Genomic DNA, 22,825 nt, shown 5'->3' with positions numbered 1-22,825 from the left:
TCACACCTGTAATCCCAGCACTTAGTGAGGCCGAGATGGGCAGATCACTTGATGTCAGGAGCTCAAGACAAGCCTGGCCAACATAGTGAAACCCCATCTCTACTAAAAATACAAAAATTATTCGGGCATGGTGGCGTGTGTCTGTAATCCCAGCTGTTTGGGAGGCTGAGGCAGGAAAATCACCTGAACCTGGGAGGCGGAGGTTGCAGTGGGTCAAGATTGCGCCACTACACTCCAGCCTGGGCAACAGAGCGACATTCCATCTCAAAAAGCCAAAAACATTTGGACTGGGTCAGAATTCAGCATGTACTTCATTATGACTATTCAAATACTGGTGATAGCTGAGTCATGTAATTTACTGTGATTAGTTTTCCTTTTTTGTACAACTCTGTTTTCCCTGGAGTCTTTTTTTTAAAAGTTATTCACAATGTTTTCTATGGTACTTATCACTAGTTTATTCCTAACTTCTCTCCCGGGTATATAACACTCCTCGCAGTGTGGTCAAAGTCAGTTGGGTGTTCAGCCAACTTCCATCTTCAGGAATTCTCTCCCAGAACCATCTGACCTGCTCCATACTGTCTCATTTGATCTCTGGGATGGCAGCACTGCTATTGTCTTGAGATCTGCCTTCCTCAATATCCTGGGCATCAAGTGCCTCTCATCCTTAAAACAACCTTTCTCAACTCCATAAGCCCTTCTAGTGACTGCCCTGACCCTCTATTTGTGTTTACAGCCCACCTCTTGCACAAATTCTCTCTCTCTCTTGTCCGGGCCTCTTGTGGCATGGAAAGTGAAAGAGGAGATCAGCCAGGTGTGGTGGCTTATGCCTGTAATCCCAGCACTTTGGGAGGCCAAGGCAGGTGCATCACCTGAGGTCAGGAGTTTGAGACCAGCTTGGCCAACATGGTGAAACCCCGTCTTTACTAAAAATACAAAAAATTAGCCTGGCGTAGTGGCGGGCACCTGTAGTCCCAGCTACTCAGGAGGCTGAGACAGGAGAATTGCTTGAACCTGGGAGGTGGAGGTTACAGTGAGCCGGGATCGCACCATTGCACTCCAGCCTGGGCAACAAGAGCGAAACTCTGTCTCAAAAAAAACCAAAAACAAGAGGCCGGGTGCAGTGGCTTATGCCTGTAATCCCAGCACTTTGGGAGTCTGAGGCAGGCGGATCACGAGGTCAGGAGTTTGAGACCGGCTTGGCCAACATAGTGAAACCCTATCTCTACTAAAAATACAAAAATTAGCTGGGTGTGGTGGCACCCACTTGTAGTCCCAGCCATTCGGGAGGCTGAGACAGGAGAATCACTTGAACCCGGGAGGTGGAGGTTGCAGTGAGCCGAGACCACACCACTGCACTCCAGCCTGGGTGACAGAGTCTCACTCTGTCCTCTCCCCTGCCCAAAAAAAGAGGAGATTCTCAGTCTATGCACAAAGTAGGGATTGAAATCTGCATAGGAGTGAAAACCAGAAAAAAAAAAAAAAAAAAAAAGACTTTTCTTTTAATTAATCATTCATTGCAGGCCAGGAGCAGTAGCTCATGCGTGTAATCCCAGCACTTTGGGAGGCCAAAGCAGGTGGATCACCTTAGGTCGGGAGTTCAAGACCAGCCTGGCCAACATGGTGAAACCCTGTCTCTACTAAAAATATAAAAATTAGCCAGGCCTGCTAGTGCACTCCTGTAATCCCAGCTACTTGGGAGGCTGAGGCATAATTGCTTGAACCCAGGAGGCAGAGGTTGCAGTGAGCCGGGATCATACCACTGCACTTGAGCCTGGATGACAGAGTGAGACTGTGTCTCCAAAAAAAAATCATTTGTTGCTTTCTGGAGAAGATGGAATTTTCAAAATTGAAACAAAACTTCCTGCTTTTTCCTGATTATATATTACACACCTGTTGTTGAAAATCTGGAATACTGGGCCAGGTGTGGTGGCTTATACCTATAATCCCAGCACTTTAGGAGGCCGAGGCAGGAGGATCGCTTGAGCCCAGGAGTTTGAGACCAGCCTGGGCAACATAGGGAAATCCCATCTCTATTAAAAAATATATATTAAAATTTTTAAAAATTTTGGAAAATGAAGAAAAGTATCAGGAGCAGAGATTTTTAGCTATTAACTTTTTTGCTTGTTCCTGCTTTTTATTTCATGCATATATAAATGTGTTTTTAATTAAAGTGGGCTTATGTTACAAGAAATTCCGAGTGAGAAAAAAAGTTGGAATTGTGTTATAAGAAATTTCAAATGATGCCTGGCTCAGTGGCTCATGCCTGTAATCTCAGCACTTTGGGAGGCTGAGGCAGGTGGATCACTTGAAGTCATGAGTTCGACACCAGCCTGGTCAACATGGTGAAACCCTGTCTCTACTAAAAATGCAAAAATTAGCTGCTTGTGGTGGCGCACGCCTATAATCCCAGCTACTGAGGAGGCTGAGGCAGGAGAATTGCTTGACCCCAGGAGGCGGAGGTTGCAGTGACCCAAGATTGCCTGGGCAACAGAAGGAGGCTGCATCTCAAAAAAAGAAAAAAAAAAAGACATTTCAAAGGAGAAAAAAAGGTAATTTAATAGGAAGAGGGGGAGTAAATTACCTGGTTGCACAGCTCTGGAGGGCACCATTCACACTGTGTTCAATAGCAAACCCAGCTATCTTGGGTTGAAGGGGCAAGAGCCTCCAGGCACACTTTAAGAAACTGATAAAACCATTGTTTTTGTCATATCCTTCGTTGCCACCACCCCCCTCCCCCAATTTAGTTGTTACACGCAATACTGCTCAATTTGCAAAGCTGATACAACTGGATTCTCCATTGTTTTTTGTAAGAAACTGTATCAGTTCAACTAACAGATACTTTTTTGGGGGGGAAGGGGGGGAGGGGGAGGCAGGGGCAGAGTCTTGCGCTGTCACCCAGGCACACAGGCTGGAGTGCAGTGGTACATCTCAGCTCACTTCAGCCTCCACTTCCTGGGTTCAAGGATTCTTGTGCCTCAGCCTCCTGAGTAGCTGGGACTACAGGTGGATGCCACCATGCCTGGTGAATTTTTTGTGTTTTAGTAGAGACGGAGTTTCACTGTGTTGCCCAGGCTGATCTTGAACTCCTGAGCTCAGGCAATCTGCCCAATCCACTCGCCTTGGCCTCACAAAGTGTAGGATTACAGGCATGAGCCACCATGCCCGGCTTAACTAACACAGATACTTTTTAACAACATGACCACTTTCTAGGTTCATTGCCCCTTGAAACAAAACAAAACTCAGCTACACCATTTCTAAACAAAAGTGTGAAAAAAAATTGAACACGCAGTTAGCTAAGAAAGCCACCAAAAGAGTTGGAACAAAAGGCTCTCTCCAAATGGCTATGAATTTAAGCCTTTATAATTCATAAAGAACATATGAATTCAGAAAGAAAAACGTGCAGTTTATGGTTTTATTTAGCATTAACCCTGGAAGTTGCTCTCAGATCTTAAAACACTTCAAACTCTTCTGTTACTTTTACATATGAAGACAGCAACATATTTGATGATGGCTAAGAAAACATCTGGCAGAGCCATTTTAACAAGGGAATAGTTTGTTTTATGATAGAAGAGGAAGCTTCTGTTCTCGGCTAAGAGCCATGTCCTCAGATACCATGGCAATAAATGGAAAGCTTGTCAGTAAGTGGTTGCCTCTTTGTCTTAAATTTTTAAGCAGTTTAGTAGTTAGCTCCAAATTAGGAAATTAACTGGCAATCAAAGCATTGGAGCAGGAAAACCCATTATAGCTCTTCCAAATCTCCAAAAAAAAAAAAAAAAAAAAATGGTTAGAGAGAATTAGGATAACTCTTTATAAGAAGAGGAATATGCAGGGCGCGGTGGGTCACCCCTGTTAATTCCAGCACTCTGGGAGGCCGAGGTGGGGGGATCACTTGAGGCTAGCAGTTCCAGACCAGCCTGGGCAACACAGCAAAACCCTGCCTCTACTAAAAAATGCAACAACACCAACAACAAAACTAACCGGGTGTGGTGACATGTGCCTGTGGTCCCAGCTACTCAGGAGGCGGAGATGGGAGAATCACCCATGACCAGGGAGGTGGAGGCTGCAGTGAGCCAAGAGTGCACCACCACATTCCAGCCTGGGTGACAGAATGAGAACCTGTCTCAAAAAAAAAAAGGGGGGGGGGGATTAGAAGAATCGAAAGAATCGACTGGTAGATGGAAACATTCTGGAATCTGTTGGCTTGTTTGCAGGTATAGGGGCCTCAAAAGGTATCTCCCCATTTAGAACCTTTGTGTTTGTTTTACCAGTGGCTTTAATTATTTCTCAGCTCAACTCCACTGCTTCCCTAAACACTAGATAGTAGTGGAATAGCTTAGTGGTGACATCTTATAGGCCCAAGAATAGAAATAGCACGGATCAGTTAACTAAGAACAAAATGTCATTCACATACTTGCTGAGATGGTGGAGAATATTCTTCCTTTCTTCAGCTTTCCTATATTTCTTTAGGAGACCTCTTGTATTGTGGTAAATTGTCAACATGTCTCATGTAGTTATTCTCATGCATGCCATCTTTCTTAACAGCAACAGATGCTGTGGGGCAGGAACGGTGCCTTATACTTACTCCCCCACAGTGCCTAGGAGAATGTCTTGTACACAGTAGGTTTTCAATAAATGAAAGCTGGATACATTTTAGGAATCAAGCCAAGCCAAGGGACTGGCCAGCTGTAGCAATGATCAATGTGGCTCAACTACACTCAAGAGTATCCCATCTCAGGACAAAGGACAGTCAATCTTGAGCCATTCTGAACTGATTATCATACTCCTAAGTATCATTGATTTCATTTGGCATTTTCAGTGAAGATGTGGGCTTTTTATTTATCTTTGGAATTTTCCATCCAAAGAGTATTTGGGTTTACTTATAGCTAAAAAAAAAAAAAAAAAAATCATTTAAAAACAGTGTGTTTGTTTATCTAACATCACAGCAAAATGCACCATGTACTCAAGATGGTGATTTTTTAATTTTTTCGATTTCATTTTAACTATTTTAACTATATATATATAGATATCTATATCTATATCTATATCTATATCTATATCTATAGAGAGAGAGATATGGAGTCTTGCTCTGTCGCCCAAGCTGGACTACAGTGTTGCTATCTTGGCTCACTGCAACCTCCGCCTCCTGGGTTCAGGTGATTCTCCTGCCTCAGTCTCCTGAGTAGCTGGTATCACAGGCGCCCGCCACCACGCCCTGCTAATTTTCGTATTTTTAGTAGATATGGGGTTTCACCATATTGACCAGGCTGGTCTTGAACTCCTGACCTCAGGTGATCTGCCTGCCTCAGCCTCCTAAAGTGCTGGGATTACAGGCGTGAGCCACCATGCCCAGCCAAAAAGCCATAGTTTGAATGAGTGTTATAATGTAAATAGAGATTTGCTCTTGCCAAGTTTTTAGAGAGGAATGTTCCTATGAAGCATTTAGGACTTAGCCCTCCCCTTGAATGTATTTTAAATGATCCTGACAGCTTCAGCTGACATGAGTTTTGAGGAATTCCAAGCTAATCACCTATTAGGTCATCATCTACAGATACTTTGGGGATCTCTTGTTAAACAGTTGGGAAGTTCTAAATATTTCCATGAAAAAGCTGCCAGGAAAGAGAAATCTGCTAATAAAAAGGAGAATGACATAGTTTGAGGGTCTACTTATTGTAAAGCAAGAGAAAGAACAGTAACTGGAGTAAAATGAGGTCACAGCTGTGATGAACGGCTGTGGTGGCTTAGCTATTGAGGCCAGGCTAAGCTGTTTACCACCAGATTTTGATACAAAGGGACACTACCAGAAAGGATCCTTTGGAAATACGTGGTGGAGTTGCAAGAAATAAATCTTCATTCATGAAACTGGCAACCTTTGGGGCAATGCTGAATCACACAGAGGGGGAAGGCCTGTCCTTTGCAAAAGACAAAATGGTTTTCAACCATCTGTATTTAGTCTTGAGAAAATTACGGGCCTATTTGCTTTGCAGAAGTGTCAAAGATTCCAAAAGAGATTTCTTTCACCAAGTGGCTAACCACTAATAAAGGCCCTACTGCTTCTTTCAAAGATGACAGAATTTAGAAGGTGCATACAGAACTCTGTAAACGCAATGATGATTACTGTTTGTCAAATGTGGCGTTGCTTCCTGCATGAGTCCTGTCTCCAGTTCTTTGTGGCGGTTTCTGAGATGAGCTGACCTCTGTGGAAGACCCACTGGTGAAAGGTGGGCTGGACATAGGACCCAAAAGGTTGAATTTGGGGGTTCAATTTGGGGACCCCAAAATGCCTGGGGTCAAAGCATGAGGACAACAAAGAGGAGCTGCCACTTCTCTTTTTCTTCCCTTGCTCCTCGTCCTGCTTCCTGTGTCCTCCTTGCTCCACTTCTCTCAGCTCCTTACCAGGGTCCAGTACCTGTCTATTTCCATGGAACAATCTCTGACAAGTTAACTAGCCAGTCAGTTGACTTCCTATTCCCTAGGCTCTCACCTGCCCTACCTCAACTCTTAGCCATTACTGGAAGGTAGCTGGAGGAAATGAGAAGCTGAGGGGAAACCAGTGCCTTTTTCTGTGTTTAGGATATATTAAGCATAAGCACAATTAGTAGTTTTATCAGAGAATAAAAGTATCCTAAATAGATCCTGGCTGTGTGATTTCAGGCTCTCGAGAAGTGCCCTCTTGGAGTGTCAGTTTCCTTCCTCAAAGCCCTGAGGGCAGGTTCTTAACGCTGGCTGGGGGTCAAATAGGGTACTGACTGTATTTCCATTTCACCAGGGAACTCCAAGGTCAAAAACAGGGCTACACCTAAAAGAACATTTAAAAGAGAATTACACTGCCATGCAAATACAAGGAAGTGTTCACTCATTTTCACCAACTCTGGATGCACTGCCTATGAGTTAACCCAGCTCCTCAAGGAAATTTATGATTTTAAAAAAATTCATTTCCTTTCCACCTTCCAGCATAGTACTTCAAGTTGAGATGCTCACCGGGACCTCCTAACCCCTCTCCTTGGATGCAACCGCTTTCTTCCCAGGTAGTCCATCCTGCACACTGTTAAACCAGTATTTCTTATTTGTCATTTCGAATCCTCAAGGATTCACTGGGTGCCTATTGAACACCTTCGCTTAAAAACTTTCAGGGATTTCCTATATTCTGCTTCATTCCCAGCTCCACCTTCCCATCTAAACATTGCCCACTTCCCCTAAGCCTTCCAGTCTTGCCAACCTCCAAAGCACCATGCCCTGGGACGTAAAATGCCCTTTTCTCTCCCCTCTGAGCCTGTTCAAACTCAGCTCAGTCTCTAGTCCTGGGTTTTGGGGAGGGTGCCTTCATTCTGACTGGCTCCCACTGAGGCAGCCCCACTTGAGGAAGAGGCTGAGATGCCAAGTGACTTGCCTAGAGTCATTTGCCAGCAGGTGATGGAATAGGGACTACGAGGCACCCTGCAGCCTCTCCTGGGAGGACAAGGCCCCTTCTCCCTCTCTCTGCACTCTGCAGGCCGCACAGAGGAGGCATCTGGACGCGTTTACCTCCTCCCCGCCCCCACAGCTTGGCCCTCACTAAGCTATCTTGTGTCGTTCCTCCTGCTGTGATTGATTCGCCCAGGAAGGTGGGGCTTTAGTAATTCTTTAGTTCTCCTAATCACAAGGTGGGGGGTAGGGAGTGGGGAGTGGGGTGAGGTGGGGGGTACAAAACAAAACAAAACTCCATGAAGCAACTTAGAAAGCACGACCGCAAAGGTCCTCCATCATCCCCACCCAGAGGTGAGGACAAGGTCTGGGGGTGCTGGGTGACTTCAGACCTCCCAAGGATCCAAGCTATCTGCTTCAAGGGGGCATCGAAACGTAACTCATATACTTACCCCCCGCTCCGCCCCCCGACTTTTGCGGGAGGGAGCGCTCTCCCCTCCTCTGGGAGGCTGGAGACTCGGGGACAGAAGATGCACTGGAGGGAAGAGAATGGAGCGTCGGACACCAGAAAAACTTTCGGGGATTCGGGGTGGGAAAGAAGGCGTGAAGAGAGAAGGCTCAGCGGGGTAGGAGGGGCGGGGGCGGAAGCGGGAGGCGTCCCTGAGCTGCGGCCGCCCCTCCCCGCCCTCCACTCGGCGGCCCCGGGCCCTCCTCCCCCTCCTCCTCCTCTCCCTCCTCTTTCTCCTTCTCCCGGTGTGGATGGCTGCGGCCAGAATCGGAGCTCCAACCGCGCTGCCGGTGAGTGACCAGCCCCGGGGGACAGAGACGGAGAGGCCTGGGACCCCCCTCTCCAGGATGGGGCCTCCCGCCGTCTCTGGGAAAGTTTGCAGGCGCCCCGGGACACGGGCGTCTCCAGGGCCGCTCGGCGCCTCCCCTTCTCCCCGCGCCCGCCCTGGCCGCCCCCAAGGGCGCCCTGGGGCCCGCAGAGGGGTGGCCCCCCGGCAGGGACTCCTTGCCTCCCCTCTGTTCTGAGGCTGCTGCTGGGACCGGGGTCCGACTCTAAAGAGAAAACTCAAAGAGAAAAAAAAAAAAAAAAAAAAAAAAGAGTATCGACTAAGTTCCGCGGGCGAGGGCCAGGGCTCGTTCTCACCCGCGCGCGGCCCCTCGACCTCTCGGACCCGGGCCACCAGCTCTGCGCCCTTCACGCCTCCCTCGGGGCCTCTGTGTCTCTCTCCCGCCCCCAGACTCCCTCCTCTTTCTGGCTGCTGTTACTTGGGCTGCTGCCCCCTTCCCGCTCCCTGGGACCTCAGCTCGGACCTCAGCCGGCGCCTGCAGCCCGGAGTTCCCTCCTGCCTTGGAAGGAAGGCAAGGAGTCAGGCCACCGGGCCACAGCCGCGGGGGCACCACACTGGCCCGAACATTTCCTGCAGGTATGACCATTCACTGGGTATCGGGGTTGGGTCCCTTGGGCCCACAAACCTCGTGGGTACAGGGAAAAATTAAAATATATTCCTCCTTAGGAATGCACTGTTTCTGTTGGTTTGGCATCGTTTTATTTTTAACCCCTCTAACTGTGCTTTCTTCTAATAATAATGATACTTTATGTAATTAGCGTTTCTAATATCTAAAGACAGAAGAAGGAAGAAAATAATAAACGGAAGAGAGAGAATACTTGCTAAAAATACTAATTTTTGACTTCAGTCCACACCCGACTGTTTTCCTGGGAGATAGAAGTTCAGTGTAGTTTGTTTTCAGACTAACCGCAAACACGATTACAGCCTCCTCCAGGCTAGAAGTTTTAGTTTGCCTGACATGCACCACACTGTTGGTATTCCCAGCCTGGCATTCCCGTCTGCATAGCTCCAGTCTCCCTCCCAACTCCCCCACTCCCACTTTCTTTCTCATAAAAGGGAGCTGTGAAAACAAGGCAATGGGAGAGGCTCAAATGAGCTGGACCACATAATAAAAACAGCCCTACTTATTTTAATCCTGAAGCTATGGCCTCCCCTAGACTTTGATTGGGTGGAAGAAATGTTTAGTTCATTTGTGTGGTTTTTATGTCCGTAGTTATTATGATTGAATCAGTGTTTCCATGACAGGCTTGCTTCTCTGGGCACGATGGGGAGCCTATTAATTATCGGATGGGTCTGGACAGATCAAGTCTGGAGTCTGGAGAGATTTTTCAGGGCTTGACCTGGGGCTGATATTGCAAACCTCTGCACACTCACTCAGAACCAGAGCAGCCAGGAGCAGCCTGAGCTGGGGTTTTCTTCCACATAAGGTGGGAAGAAAAAGCTCTACTGAGGAGCGAACTGGGTGAGCATGATTGCTGGGGGATGTTGAATGTTTACGTTTTTAGGAAGAACACACTTCTCAAAACTTTAGCCACTCCTGTTTCCATACAAACAATAAATGTGGTTGTAACAAATGTAGTAGATCAGATTCTGAACAATTCCTTAAAAAGCAGGTCCAAGTATTGGACCATTTGGAAATAAAGATTTTATTTTATTTGAGTTCTACTGGAAATAAAAGTGTATGTTAAAAAGAATGTAATTCACTTCTCTCCACTGATTCAGTTTGACAGTTCCCCATTGGTATAAATCAGTTCTGTTTTACTGTGGTCTCAAAACATCATTAAGGCGGGGCACGGGGACTCATGCCTGTAATCCCAGCGCTTTGGGAGGCTGGGGCAGGCAGATCACTTGAGGTCAGGAGTTCAAGACCAGCCTGGCCAACATGATGAAACCCCGGCTCTATTAAAAATACAAAAGCTAGCTGGGCAGCATGGCGGGAACCTGTAATCCCAGCTATTTGGAGGTTGAGGCAGAAGAATCGTTTGAACCTGGGAGGCGGAGGTTGCAGTGAGCTGAGATCACAACACTACGCTCCAGCCTGGGCGACAGAGCAAGACTCTGTCTAAAAAAAAGAAAAAAATAATAACTGATAGGCAAATGTTGTGACTTCCATTCAAAAAGTAAATCAAAAAAAAAAGAAGAAGAAAAAAAGTAAGTCCATAAATTCTGAACTTGTTTGGCCCTGTTGCTTAGAAAAACAATGTACTGTGCTCAGATAAAAATCTTTAGTCTCTTCCTCTTCCTGAGAATTTTTAATAGTTCACTTAATATCCTGGAAGTCAACCTTATACAGTTTAGAGAAAAGTTGCCTTTCTGCCTTGTCCAGCTTTTGCACCACCTCATGAAATATTGTTTTTTTTTTTTTTTTTTTGAGGCGGAGTCTCGCTCTGTCGCCGGGACTGGAGTGCAGTGGCCAGATCTCAGCTCACTGCAAGCTCCGCCTCCCGGGTTTATGCCATTCTCCTGCCTCAGCCTCCCGAGTAGCTGGGACTACAGGCGCCCGCCACCTCGCCCGGCTAGTTTTTGTATTTTTAGTAGAGACGGGGTTTCACCGTGTTAGCCAGGATGGTCTCGATCTCCTGACCTTGTGATCCGCCCGTCTCGGCCTCCCAAAGTGCTGGGATTACAGGCTTGAGCCACCGCGCCCGGCCGAAATATTGTTAAACTGGATGGTTTGTCATGGGCACAAGAGTCTGCCCAACAGTCCGAGGAGAGGCTGGGGATGTAATGAAGGCCACGGGGGCCTGGACCTAAGGAGCAGGTGGTCAGGATGGTGAGATGAAGGCTACATCTCCAGACAGCCACAGAAAGCAGCCACTGATCATCTGGACAAGTCAGATGAGTTGGAAATATCAATACATGAAGTGTGGGACTGGTGGAGAGCAAGGAAGGCAGAGGTGGTTAAGAAGCAAAATGATACAAATAAATAAAAAAGGAAAAGTCCAGGCACAGCGGCTCATACCTATGAAGTGCTAGGTGTGGTGACTCATGCCTGTAACCCTAGCACTGTTGGAAGTGGAGGCCAGAGGATCACTTGAGGCTAGGAGTTAAGATCAGACTGGGCAACAAAGTGACACCCCATCTCTTAAGAAAAAAAAGATGGGCTGGGCTCAGTGGCTTCCGCCTGTAATCCCAGCACTTGGGGAGGCCGAGGCGGGCAGATCATGAAGTCAGGAGTTCGAGACCAGCCTGGCCAACATAGTGAAACCCTGTCTCTACTAAAAATGCAAAAATTAGGCATGGTGGCAGGTGCCTATAATCCCACCTACTCGGGAGGCTGAGGCAGGCGAATCACTTGAACCTGGGAGATGGAGTTTACAGTGAGCCGAGACTGCGCCACTGCACTTCAGACTGGGCGACAGAGCAAGACTCCGTCTCAGAAAAGAAAAAAAAAAGATGTAGACCGGGCTCAGTGGCTCACGCCTATAATCCCAACATTCTGGGAGGCCACGGCGGGTGGATCACCTAAGGTCAAGAGTTCAGTACCAGCCTGGCCAACATGATGAAACCCTGTCTCTACTAAAAATATGGAAAATTAGCTGGGTGTGGTGACAGGCACCTATAATCTCAGCTACTCAGGAGGCTGAGGTAGGAGAATTGCTTGAACCTGGGAGGTGGAGGTTACAGGGAGCCAAGATTGTGCTACTGTGCTCGAGCCTGGGCAACAAGAGCAAAACTCTGTCTCAAAAAAAAAAAAAAAAAAGGAAAAAAAGAAGATGTAAAATAGCCCAAAGGAATACTATGTGGCCTTTTAAAATCGTGTTGTATTAGAATGTTGAATTACATAGGACTTGTGTGTGTGTGTGTGTGTGTGGTGTGTGTGTGTGTGACAAAGTTTTGCTCTCCTTGCCTGGGCTGGAGTGCAATTGCGCGATCTCGGCTTATTGCAACCTCCACCTCCTGGGTTCAAGCGATTCTCCTGCCTTATCCACCCGAGTAGCTGGGACTACAGGCATGTGCCACCATGCCCGGCTAATTTTGTATTTCTAGTAGAGATGGGGTTTCTCCGTGTTGGTCAGGCTGGTTTTGAACTCCCGACCTCAGGTGATCCACCCACCTCAGCCTCCCAAAATGCTGAGATTACAGGTGTGAGCCACTACGCCCAGCCTGGAGTTAATTTTTAAAAGCAAATTACAAAATAGAAAGCACTATAATTTTACTCTTTGAAAATACATCCAGAAAATACTGGAATTATATGCATCAAAATGGATGGTGAGAGTATAGTTTTTTTTTTTATTTTCTTCGTACTTGCATTTCTGAAATTTTATAATAATAATAGCTAACATTTACTGATAACTAAGCACTTACATATGGTATTTCATTTGAAAACTCTTTGAGGTAAGTATTACTATTATTTTCATTATGGAGTTTCAGAAACTAGAACCAGAAGGGTAACTCATCAGAGGTCACACCGCCACTAAGTGCTGGAAACAAGTGTTGAATTTAGGTCAGTGGCTAAAGTCTATGCATCTCTATCACTACTGTCTACCATCTCCCTGCACATGTATTATTATTATTTTAATTATAAGGAAAAAGTAGAAAAGGAAAGTGAAAATGTTTCATGCTTTAGTAAGAACTGATGGGCACCGTGGCTCGTGTCTATAATCTCGCACTTTGGGAGGCTGAGGTGGAAGGATCACTTGAGTCCAGGAGTTCAAGACTAAGTAGGGCAAATTAGTCAGGCATGTGGCACATGCCTGAGTTCCAAGTACTCAGGAGGCTGAGCTGGGAGGATCACCTGAGCCTAGGAGATGGAGGCTTCAGTGACCTATGGTCACGCTACTGCACTCCAGCCTGGGCAACAGAGCGAGACCCTGTTTCCTAAGGGGTGGAGGGGGGTTGGGGGGATGGTGGGGAAACAAACAAAAGCAAAAACAAAAACACATTGATATGTAAAATGTAAAATGCCTCCCATCTCTTCCAGCTCCCCCAGTCACTTCTCTTAAGAAGTCTTTGGTAACTGCTCCAGATTTAGAGGTAGCTCACCCCTTCCTTGCAAGCTAGCTTTACTCACCAGAAGAATCCAGAATTCCATGGAGGCTTCCTGGCCAGCCTGGAATTCCAGGAACCTTATGGGATTCTGGATCAATCCTTAGTACAAGGCAAGATTTTTAAAGTAGATCAGGCAAATTATGTCTTCAGAGCTCTGCAGATTCCAGGGTGTCACACACTCTCCTGTCACACGGCAGGAGAGTGTGATGGGTAGAAAGACCCGGGGAAAGCACCCAGGCTCAAATGTACCTGTGTGTTACATGGAATGTCAGGGTAGTCAAGGGTTTACCATGGAATAAGAAAGAATAAAAAGCTCATTGCTGGATGCTTATTACTATGAAAACACAGCAACAGATTATCTTTCGAAAGCTTGGCTATGTGGATGATCCCATGCATTGGTGAGTCTGACTGATTGGGTGAGATGGAAATATTTAGTGTGAGCGAGTCTGGGGAGAGCTCTGGGGAAAAACGCTGACATCCTGTACTACCATGTCCCCTCACAGGCAAGCTGCTCCTAGGGATCACCCATCCATTCTCTTTGTGGAAGGTACCTTGAGATCCCTAGAAGGATCAGCATTCTTAGAGCCCCTGGCCCATTACATAACAAGCATGCCTTAAGAGGAAGGCTTTCAGCTGGGCGCAGTGGCTCATGCCTGTAATCTCAGCACTTTGGGAGGCCGATGTGGGGGGATCAACTGAGGTCAAGAAATCTGATCACATATGATTGTCATTTTATTATAATCTGCCTTCTCCCTGGTAGCTTTTAAGATTTTCTCTGAAATGTTCCACAGGTATGTCTAGGTATGGATTTAGAAAATTTTATCCTACCCAGCAGTCAGTGAGCATTTGTGATTACCTAAATTTGTGTAGCTGGGCACGGTGGTTCACACCTCTAATCCTAGCACTTTGGAAGGCTGAGGCGGGCTGATCGCTTGAGCCCAGGAGTTTGAGCCCAGCCTGGACAACATGATGAGACCCTGCCTCTACGAAAAATATAAAAATTAGCTGGGGATGGTGGTGTGCCCTGTGGTCCCAGCTACTTGGGAGGCTGAGGTGGGAGGATCACTTGAGCCTGGGAGGCAGAGGTTCCAGTGAGCTGAGATCAGGCCACTGCACTCCAGCCTGGGTGACAGAGCGACATCCTGTCTCAAAAAATAAATCAAAAAGCCTAAAAAACAAATTTGTGAGGATTTGTGATTACCCAGTGAGCTGTGTGACCTTGGGTAAGTTGCCAGGTTCTCTCAGTCTCCTCATCTATGAAATATAAATAATGATAGTATTTATTACAAAGATACTGTGAAGAGATAGTGCATGAAAATGTTAGAGTAGGTCAGGTGTGGTGGCTCACGCCTGTAATCCCAGCACTTTGGGAGGCCAAGGTGGGCAGATCACCTGAGGTCAAAAGTTTGAGACCAGCCTGGCCAACATGGTAATACCCCATCTCTACTAAAAATACAAAAATTAACCAAGCGTGGTGGCGGGTGCCTGTAATCCCAGCTACTCGGGAGGTTAAGGCAGAATAGCGTGAACCTGGGAGGCAGAGGTTGCGGTGAGCCGAGATCGTGCCATTGCGCTCCAGCCTGGGTGACAGAGTGAGGTGCCATCTCAAAAAAAAAAAAAAAGAAAAAAGAAAATGTTAGAATGATACCTGCTATATAAGGAAGAACACAAAAATTGTTAGCTATTATGATTACTTTTATATTTTTTCAGAATTTCTGAGCCATCTTGGATTTGACCAGTTTATATAAACGTTAGTTTGTCTAGTTGCACACACATAGAAAATCCTATTGAGATTCTCTTTGAAATTGCGTTCAATTAATACTGACATCTTTTCAATGCTGGCTCTTCCTAGCTTCTCATTTTATTCAGGTGAATGATTACTGGTGATTTTCCCTATAAATGTCTTCTACAACTTTTGCTGTATTTACTTCTTATAGATTTTGTTGATATTTTAAACAATATCTTTTGTCCTAGTATATTCTCTAGTTTACTTGCTGGCCCATAGAAGCAAACATTGCTGATTTTTGATTTTGTTTTTTTACCCAGCATCCCAGCTGATTTTCTTATTAGTTCTAATAGTCTGCATATAGGTAATTCTTGAATTTTCTATATAGACAATCATGAAACAATGATAATTTATCTTTTCCATTTCTGTGACTCCTACATCTTTTTCTTACCTTATTGCATTGGGGTAGATGGTCCAGTACAGTGTCCAATAGAACTGTGATGGCAGGCACCCTTGTCTTCTTACTGTCTTTAACTTTAACTGCTCTTGAAGTTTCTCCATTAAGCATGAAGTTTGCTTAAGGTTTCAGTAGATAGTCTTTATTAAATTAAGAACTTTGCTCTTTTCTTAATATTTTATAACAAGGTAAAAATTATATCATGACTGAGTATAGATTTTACTTAATACTTTAATATCTTTTTCATAACTATATGAGATGATCTTGTTTTCTTTTTTTCTTTTTTTTTTTGAGACAGAGTCTCGCTCTGTCCCCCAGGTTGGAGTGCAGTGGCCGGATCTCAGCTCACTGCAAGCTCTGCCTCCCGGGTTTACGCCATTCTCCTGCCTCAGCCTCCCGAGTAGCTGGGACTACAGGTGCCCGCCACCTACCTGGCTAGTTTTTTGTATTTTTTAGTAGAGACGGGGTTTCACCGTGTTAGCCAGGATGGTCTCGATCTCCTGACTTCGTGATCCGCCCATCTCGGCCTCCCAAAGTGCTGGGATTACAGGCTTGAGCCACTGCGCCCAGCCATTTTTTTCTTGATATTACAATATGATAAATGAGTGTATTAATTATGTTGAAACATATGTACATAAATATACATATACACGTATATTATTCTGTAGGGTATCAGTTGCTAGTATTTTATTTAGCATTTTTGCAAATGTTCGTAAGTGAAGTTGTTCTAGAATTTTCTTTTTAAAATATTGCTCTGGCTGGGTGTGGTGGCTCACGCCTGTAATCCCAGCACTTTGGGAGGCTGAGGCGGGCAGATCACCTGAGGTCAGGAGTTCAAGACCAGCCTGGCCAACATGGCGAAACCCTATCTCTACTAAAAATGCCAAAAATTAGCCGGGTGTGGTGGCATGCACCTGTAATCCCAGCTACTTAGGAGGCTGAGGCTCGAAAATTGCTTGAACCTGGGAGGTGGAGATTGCAGTGAGCTGAGATTATGCCACTGCACTCCAGACTGGGTGATAGAGCAAGACTCCATCTCAAAAAAAAAAAAAAAAAAAGAAAAGAAAAAGAAAATTGTTCTTATATTGTTTGGTATCAAGCTTGTATTGGTCCTATTAAGTAAGTTGAGTGGCTTTTCCTCTTTCATATATGTTTTTCTTTTTTTTTTTCTTTGAGATGGAGTCTTGCTCTGTTTCCTAGGCTAGAGTGCAGTGGCACGATCTCTGTTCACTGCAACCTCCGACTCCTGGGTTCAAGTAATTCTGCTGCTTCAGCCTCCTGAGTAGCTGGGATTACAGGCACGTGCCACCACACCCAGCTAACTTTTTGTATTTTTAGTAGAGACAGAGTTGCACCGTGTTAGCCAGGATGGTCTTGAACTCCTGCCCTCATGATCCCCCCCGACTCTGCCTCCCAAAATGCTTGGATTATAAGGATGAGCCACTGCTCTCAGCTTACTTATTTATTTTTTAGAGACAAGATCTATTTTTTAGAGACAGGTGACAGCAGTGTCACCCACTGCTGGAGTGCAGTGACACCATCATAGCTCACTGCAGCCTCAAACTCCTGGGCTCAAGCTATCCTCTTGCCTCAACCTCCCTAGTAGCTGAGACTACAGGTGTACACCACTATGCCCAGCTAAGTTTTGTAATTTTTGTAGAGATGGAGTCTTGCTATGTTGACCAGACTGGTCTGAAACTCCTGTCCTCAAGCGATCCTCTTGCCTCAGCCTTTGAAAGTATTGGGATTACAGGCATGAGCCACCACCGCTCCTTGCCCTTTTATTATTCTTAATATTGTTTATTTGTGACAACTCTTTTTCTTTATTAATATAGAGGTCTACTACTTAGTCTTTTCAAATAAACAGCTTGTTCTTATCTCTACTTTTTGTTTTTCATTGTTTTTACTTTTATCTACATTTCTTCTGTTTCTAGCTACTTGAATTCATGCCTATCTTACTTTTTGTTTTTCAGTAAATTTATTTAAATCTATAAATTTACCTCTAAATACTGCTTTAGCCACATCATTACAAGTTTTAACACGTGTGGTGTTATGATATATGTTTTCTCTTTTGAGATGGAGATGGAGTCTTGCTCTGTCACCCAGGCTGGAGTACAGTGATGTGATCTTGGCTCATTGCAACCTCTACCTCCTGGGTTTGAGCGATCTTCCTGCCTCAGCCTCCTGAGTAGCTGGGACTACAGGGGCATGCCACCATACCAGGCTAATTTTTGTATTTTTGGTAGAGACAGGGTTTCACTGTGTTGGCCAGGCTGGTCTTGAACTCCCAACCTCAGGTGATCCAACTGCCTTGGCCTCCAAAGTGCTGGAATTACAGGCATGAGCTACCTTGACCTGTCTTTTTTTTTTTTTTTTTTGAGACAGCGTCTCAGTCTGTTGCCCAGGCTGTACTGGAATGAAGTAGTGTGATCATGGCTCACTGGCTCACTGCAGCCTCGACCTCCCTGACTCAAAGTCATCCTCCAGCCTCAGCCCCCACAAACAGATGGAACTACAGGCATGCACCACCACGCCTGGCTAATTTTTGTGTTTTTGTAGAGACGGGGTTTCACCATGTTGCCCAGGCTGGTCTTGAGCTCCTGGGCTCAAGTGATCCACGGGCCTCAGCTTTCTAAAGCGCTAGGATTACAGGCGTGAGCCACTGTATGCATTTAACCTCATTTCTTACATGTACTACAAGCCTGATTTCAAATTTTATAGGCCGCTCATTTTCTACTCTTTGCCCAAGCAGATGACAAGCTCTCTGGCTGTTTTCTCAGATTAGTAAATGATGTTCCTCTAGACCTGTTTCACATATGGAGCAGCTTTTTGTGACCTCCAGCTTTTTGTAAGTGCCTCACTAACAGCTCATGGTGTAAGGTGAGCATCTCCTGGACCCCTCTCACTGCATATGTGGTCATTAAAGCCCCAGCCCCCAGCTCTTCAGGCCTCTTGCTGCTGTGGATTTCTCTATGAGCCCCTTGGCCTCAGCTTCCATACATTGACCTAACTTCCACTTCCCTCTAGTTCTGGTACCTGGAGATTTCTACTTTATCTAGGTTTTAGATGATATTTTTGTTTTCATATGTTTGTTCAGTGTTTTGAAGTGTTTGGATGGGGGGATATGGTGTTATGATATATACTATTTTTTGTCCATGGTTCCTGGCTCATAACGCCCCATAGCCCTTGTTACATTTTTTTGTTATAACGTTGCATGTGTTAGGCCTCAGAGGCAGCCCTCTGAGCTGCTCTTGCCCTCCTTTGACTTACCCCAAGGCAGGAATCGCTTGTTCTGCCTATGAGAGTGTTGCGCCCAATGCCCTGGAGGAAGGAATGCTGATATTGTGAAGCTTCCATAAAAACCCAGGAGGACTGTGTTCATGGAGCTTCTGGATGGCTGAACACAGGGAGGTTCCTGGAGGATGTTGCATCCAGGCAGAGCATGGAAGGGCCGTGCCCTTTTCCTCATACCGCCCTACACATCCCCTTATCTGTATCTTTTGCAGTATTCTTTAGAGTAAACCAGTAAACCTAAGTTAACTTTCCCTGAGTTCTGTGAGCCGCTCCAGCAAATTAGGTGAACCCAAAGACCGCGGTCTTGAGCCTCAACTTGAAGCGGGTCAGTCAGAAGTTCCTGAGGCTTAGACTTGTGACTGGCATGTGGAGATGGTCAGTCTTGGGAACTGAGCCCTCAGCCTATGGGATCTGACAGTATCTCAGGGTGGACAGTTCGTTAGAGGACACCCAGCTGGTGTCTGTTGCTTGGTGTATTTGGAAAAAGCCCCCACACATTTGGTCACAAGAAGTCTTCTGTATTGGTGATTACCATGGTGCGAGAGTAGAGGAAAAACACGGTTAGAGAGTTTTTCCTATACAGAGGGATATTTCTACCCAATCTGTCATACTGACTGAGATTCTTAACTCCTATTTTAAAAGTTTCTTTTGGGCTGGGCGCGGTGGCTCACGCCTGTAATCCCAGAACTTTGGGAGGCTAAGGCGGGCAGATCACTTGAGGTTAGGGAGTTCAAGACCAGCCTGGCCAACGTGGTGAAACCCTGTCTTTACTAAAAATACAAAAATTAGCTGGGCGTTGTGGTGTATGCCTGTAATCCCACCACTCAGGAGGCTGAGGCAGGAGAGTCACTTGAACCTGGGCGGGGGCGGAGGTTGAAGTCAGCTGAGATCCTGCTACTACACCCTAGCCTGGGAGACAGAGTGAGACTTCATCTCAAAAAAAAGAAGTTTATTTTGTTATATGTAAAATAGAATACAGTGAAGTAGGCCAGGTGTGGTGGCTCACACCTGTAATCCCAGAACTTTGGGAGGCTGAGGCAGGTGGATCACTTGAGATCAGGAGTTTGAGATCAGCCTGACCAACATGGTGAAACCCCATCTCTACTTAAAAAAAATAATAATAATACAAAATTAGTCGGGCATGGTGGTGCATACCTTCAGTCTCAGCCACCTGGGAGGCTGAGGCAGGAGAATCACTTGAACCTAGGCGATGGAGGTTGTAGTGAGCCGAGATCACACCACTGTACTCCATCCTGGGTGACAAGAGTGAAACTTCGTCTCAAAACACACACACACACACACACACACACACACACACACACAGAGAATACAGCAAAGTAAATACATGTACATTGGCTCCTGCATGTGAAATCTCCTGCTACTAAGAGAATGCAGCAGAGAAGAGGTCTGAATAAATAATACTGTGTGCCACTGCCACCATCTGAAACCCTGCACCCATACTGTGGTGTCTCACCCTCATCTGTCCAATGTTTTCAGCCCAGAAAAGATCTGAATTTCCCAACCATGCTCTCCAGTCCCTAAATGCTGTCCTTTAGATTCTCTATAGTAGATCAAAACCTCATGCTCAACTACCATCTTAACTTACATCTATGTTGAAAAGAAAAAACCTGTGGATAAGTTCCTATTGTCCTTGGAAATGAAGACAATATTCTGTTTCTGCTGGGCATGCATGTGTACGTGTGTCTCTAACAGTGCAGAGGTTTACACTGAGCAATTGATTCTTTACTTGTGGCTGATTCCATCTCTGGGAATGTTGATCAATATCAGTGGAGCCTATTTATAATGCTGAAAGAAGTCTACACAAATATAGTTTCCCCATAGTCCTTGGCCTTCTCCTCTGGCCCTTTTAACAGCTTTATCAGTGTCCCTCTGTCAGTGACAATGGGAAAGAAATGGGCTTTGGAGTCAAGCAGATGTGGGTTTGAATCCAAGCTTTGCCACTAATTAGATATGTGACCTTTGGCAAGTTACTTAACACCTCTGGGGCTAAATTGTCTTCTTTGTAAAACAGTAATAACAAAATCTACCTCAAAAGGTTCTGAAGATTGTGAGATAACTGGAAATAATATAACCTTATTATAAGCATTATGTTAATGCTCACAAATGTTAATTTCCTCCCATCATCTCCACTCCCCTACTCTGATTCTTTCAAAGTAGAATTGTGCTTCAGGAGGCCTAATCAGGCTAGGTGTGGTGGCCCAAGCCTGTAATTCCAGCACTTTGGGAGGCCAAGGTGGGTGGATCACTTGAGGCCAGGAGTTTGAGACCAGCCTGGCCAATGTGGAGAAACCCTATCTCTACAAAAATTAGCCAGACATAGTGGCTCATGTGTGTAATCCCAGCTACTCAGGAGGCTGAGGCACAAGGATTGCTTGAGCCTGGGAGGCGGAGCCAATATCGCACCACTGCACTCTAGCCTGGGCAACAGAGTGAGATTCTGTCTCAAAAAAAAAAAAAAAGGGTCTAATCAGAGACCTTTTGGGGAGTGGCCATGGTTACTCCTAATATCCTGACTTTTTTTTTTTTGGGGGGGAGACAGAGTCTCACTCTGTTGCCCAGGCTGGAGTGCAGTGGTGCAATCTCCGCTCACTGTTACCTCTGCTTCCCGGGTTTAAGCAATTCTCCTGCCTCAGCCTCCTGAGTAGCTGGGATTACAGGCACCCGCTACCATGCCCAGCTAATTTTTGTATTTCTAGTAGAGATGGTGTTTCACCATGTTGGCCAGGCTGATCTCAAACTCCTGACGTCAGGTGATCCACCTGCCTCAGCCTCCCAAAGTGCTGGGATTACATGTGTGAGCCATTGCAGCCGACCATATCTTGATTTTTTTGGTAATCAATTTAGATTTATTTTAGATGAATTTCCTGAAACTTTTTGGACAGCCAGTTTATTTTGCTTCTGTACCAGCTGTTAGTAAGCCTCCCAGCCTATTGCTGGATCTTTCTATAGAGTAGCTACGTTGTTACTAAGAACCATGTCCCTCTTAACCAGAAATAGCTCTTTGCCTTATTTGTTGGTGCTCCTGCCTTTTAGGAGATAAAAACTCTTTATTTCATTTTTAAATATAACTTTTTTTTTTTTTTTGAGATGGAGTCTTGCTCTATTGCCCAGGCTGGAGTGCAGTGGTGGGATCTCAGCTTACTGTAATCTTCTGTAACCTTTGCCTCCTGGGTTCAAACAATTTTCCTGCCTCAGCCTCCCAAGTAGCTGGGACTACAGGCATATACCACCACACCCAGCTAATGTTTGTATTTTTAGTAGAGATGGGGTTTCTGCATGTTGAGCAGGCTGGTTTTGAACTCCTGGCCTCAGGTGATCTACCCGCCTCGGCCTCCCAAAGTTTTGGGATTACAGGCGTGAGCCACCGCTCCCGACAAAGATAACATTTTAAATGAAAGTCCCCAGAGAGACTATGTAACATGTAAATATCAGCTAGATCCACTTTGGGGACTAGGTTTTCCTAGGAGGGATCATGAAGTCCCCAAGTGATTGAGGAGTAGGTGGGGGTAGGGAATCAACAAAAGGGTGGCTGGAGGGGATAGAAAAACTGAAGGTATTTTTTTGAGAATTTTACAAGACCTAAAATCTGCCTGTTTTATAGCAGTCATTTATCTGGGCCCTGTGGAATCTGTATTTGGCTCAGAGCATGTTGCTTTTTGCAAGTGTCTCATCAGAAATAATAATAATGACGACAGCTATGACTATTCTTTTTTTTCTTCTTTGGATTGTGTGTGTGTGTGTGTGTGTGTCTGTCTGTCTGTCTGTCTAGACCTCTGATCATGACTTCTTAAGTAGAGGAAAAGACTATCATGAAAATAAAACATAATTGGAATTATGGATTTGCCTTCATGTAAATATCTGTGGCTCAGAGCACAAAAATAGCTTTTCCATTGCAGAGCGAAGTCAGGAGTTTCATGAGAAATGGAGCATTGACAATCTAATTTAAAACAGCTATGGCCCAGAAATTCAGAGAAAGGGCTGACACATTGGCCTCTGTTCATGCCTTTGAATGTTTTCTTCCTAGCTTATGGTAACTCTTATTCAGGGACAGTTTGGAAGGATGATAAGGCCATAAGGTTT

At 45.4% G+C, this 22,825-nt stretch overlaps 2 protein-coding genes across 4 annotated transcripts in view; both read left to right on the top strand.

Annotated features, from left to right (window-relative positions):
- The first annotated feature begins 7,666 nt into the window (after positions 1 to 7,666).
- On the top strand, positions 7,667 to 9,927 carry LOC117062326 (WAS/WASL-interacting protein family member 3-like). The gene is made up of 2 exons (XM_033175765.1): positions 7,667 to 8,196; positions 8,636 to 9,927. The coding sequence occupies exons 1-2, from the start codon at positions 7,701 to 7,703 to the stop codon at positions 8,902 to 8,904; spliced, it is 765 nt and encodes a 254-aa protein (XP_033031656.1). The 5' UTR covers positions 7,667 to 7,700; the 3' UTR covers positions 8,905 to 9,927.
- STON1 (stonin 1) overlaps positions 8,091 to 22,825 on the top strand; it is a 63,118-nt gene continuing 48,383 nt past the window's right edge. Inside the window, exon 1 of one of the 3 annotated variants that reach the window (XM_033175760.1) lies at positions 8,091 to 8,199. The gene's annotated coding sequence lies outside the window, so the exon portion shown is untranslated. Of the gene's footprint in view, positions 8,200 to 8,701; positions 8,832 to 22,825 lie in introns of those variants that run through there. The other 2 variants (XM_033175759.1, XM_033175758.1) reach the window with 2 other exon arrangements.

This window comes from Trachypithecus francoisi, unplaced genomic scaffold, assembly GCF_009764315.1.
Source record: "Trachypithecus francoisi isolate TF-2019V2 unplaced genomic scaffold, Tfra_2.0 Lachesis_group17, whole genome shotgun sequence".
Lineage (NCBI taxonomy): Eukaryota > Metazoa > Chordata > Mammalia > Primates > Cercopithecidae > Trachypithecus > Trachypithecus francoisi.
This window is presented reverse-complemented; position numbering and strand designations above follow the sequence as displayed.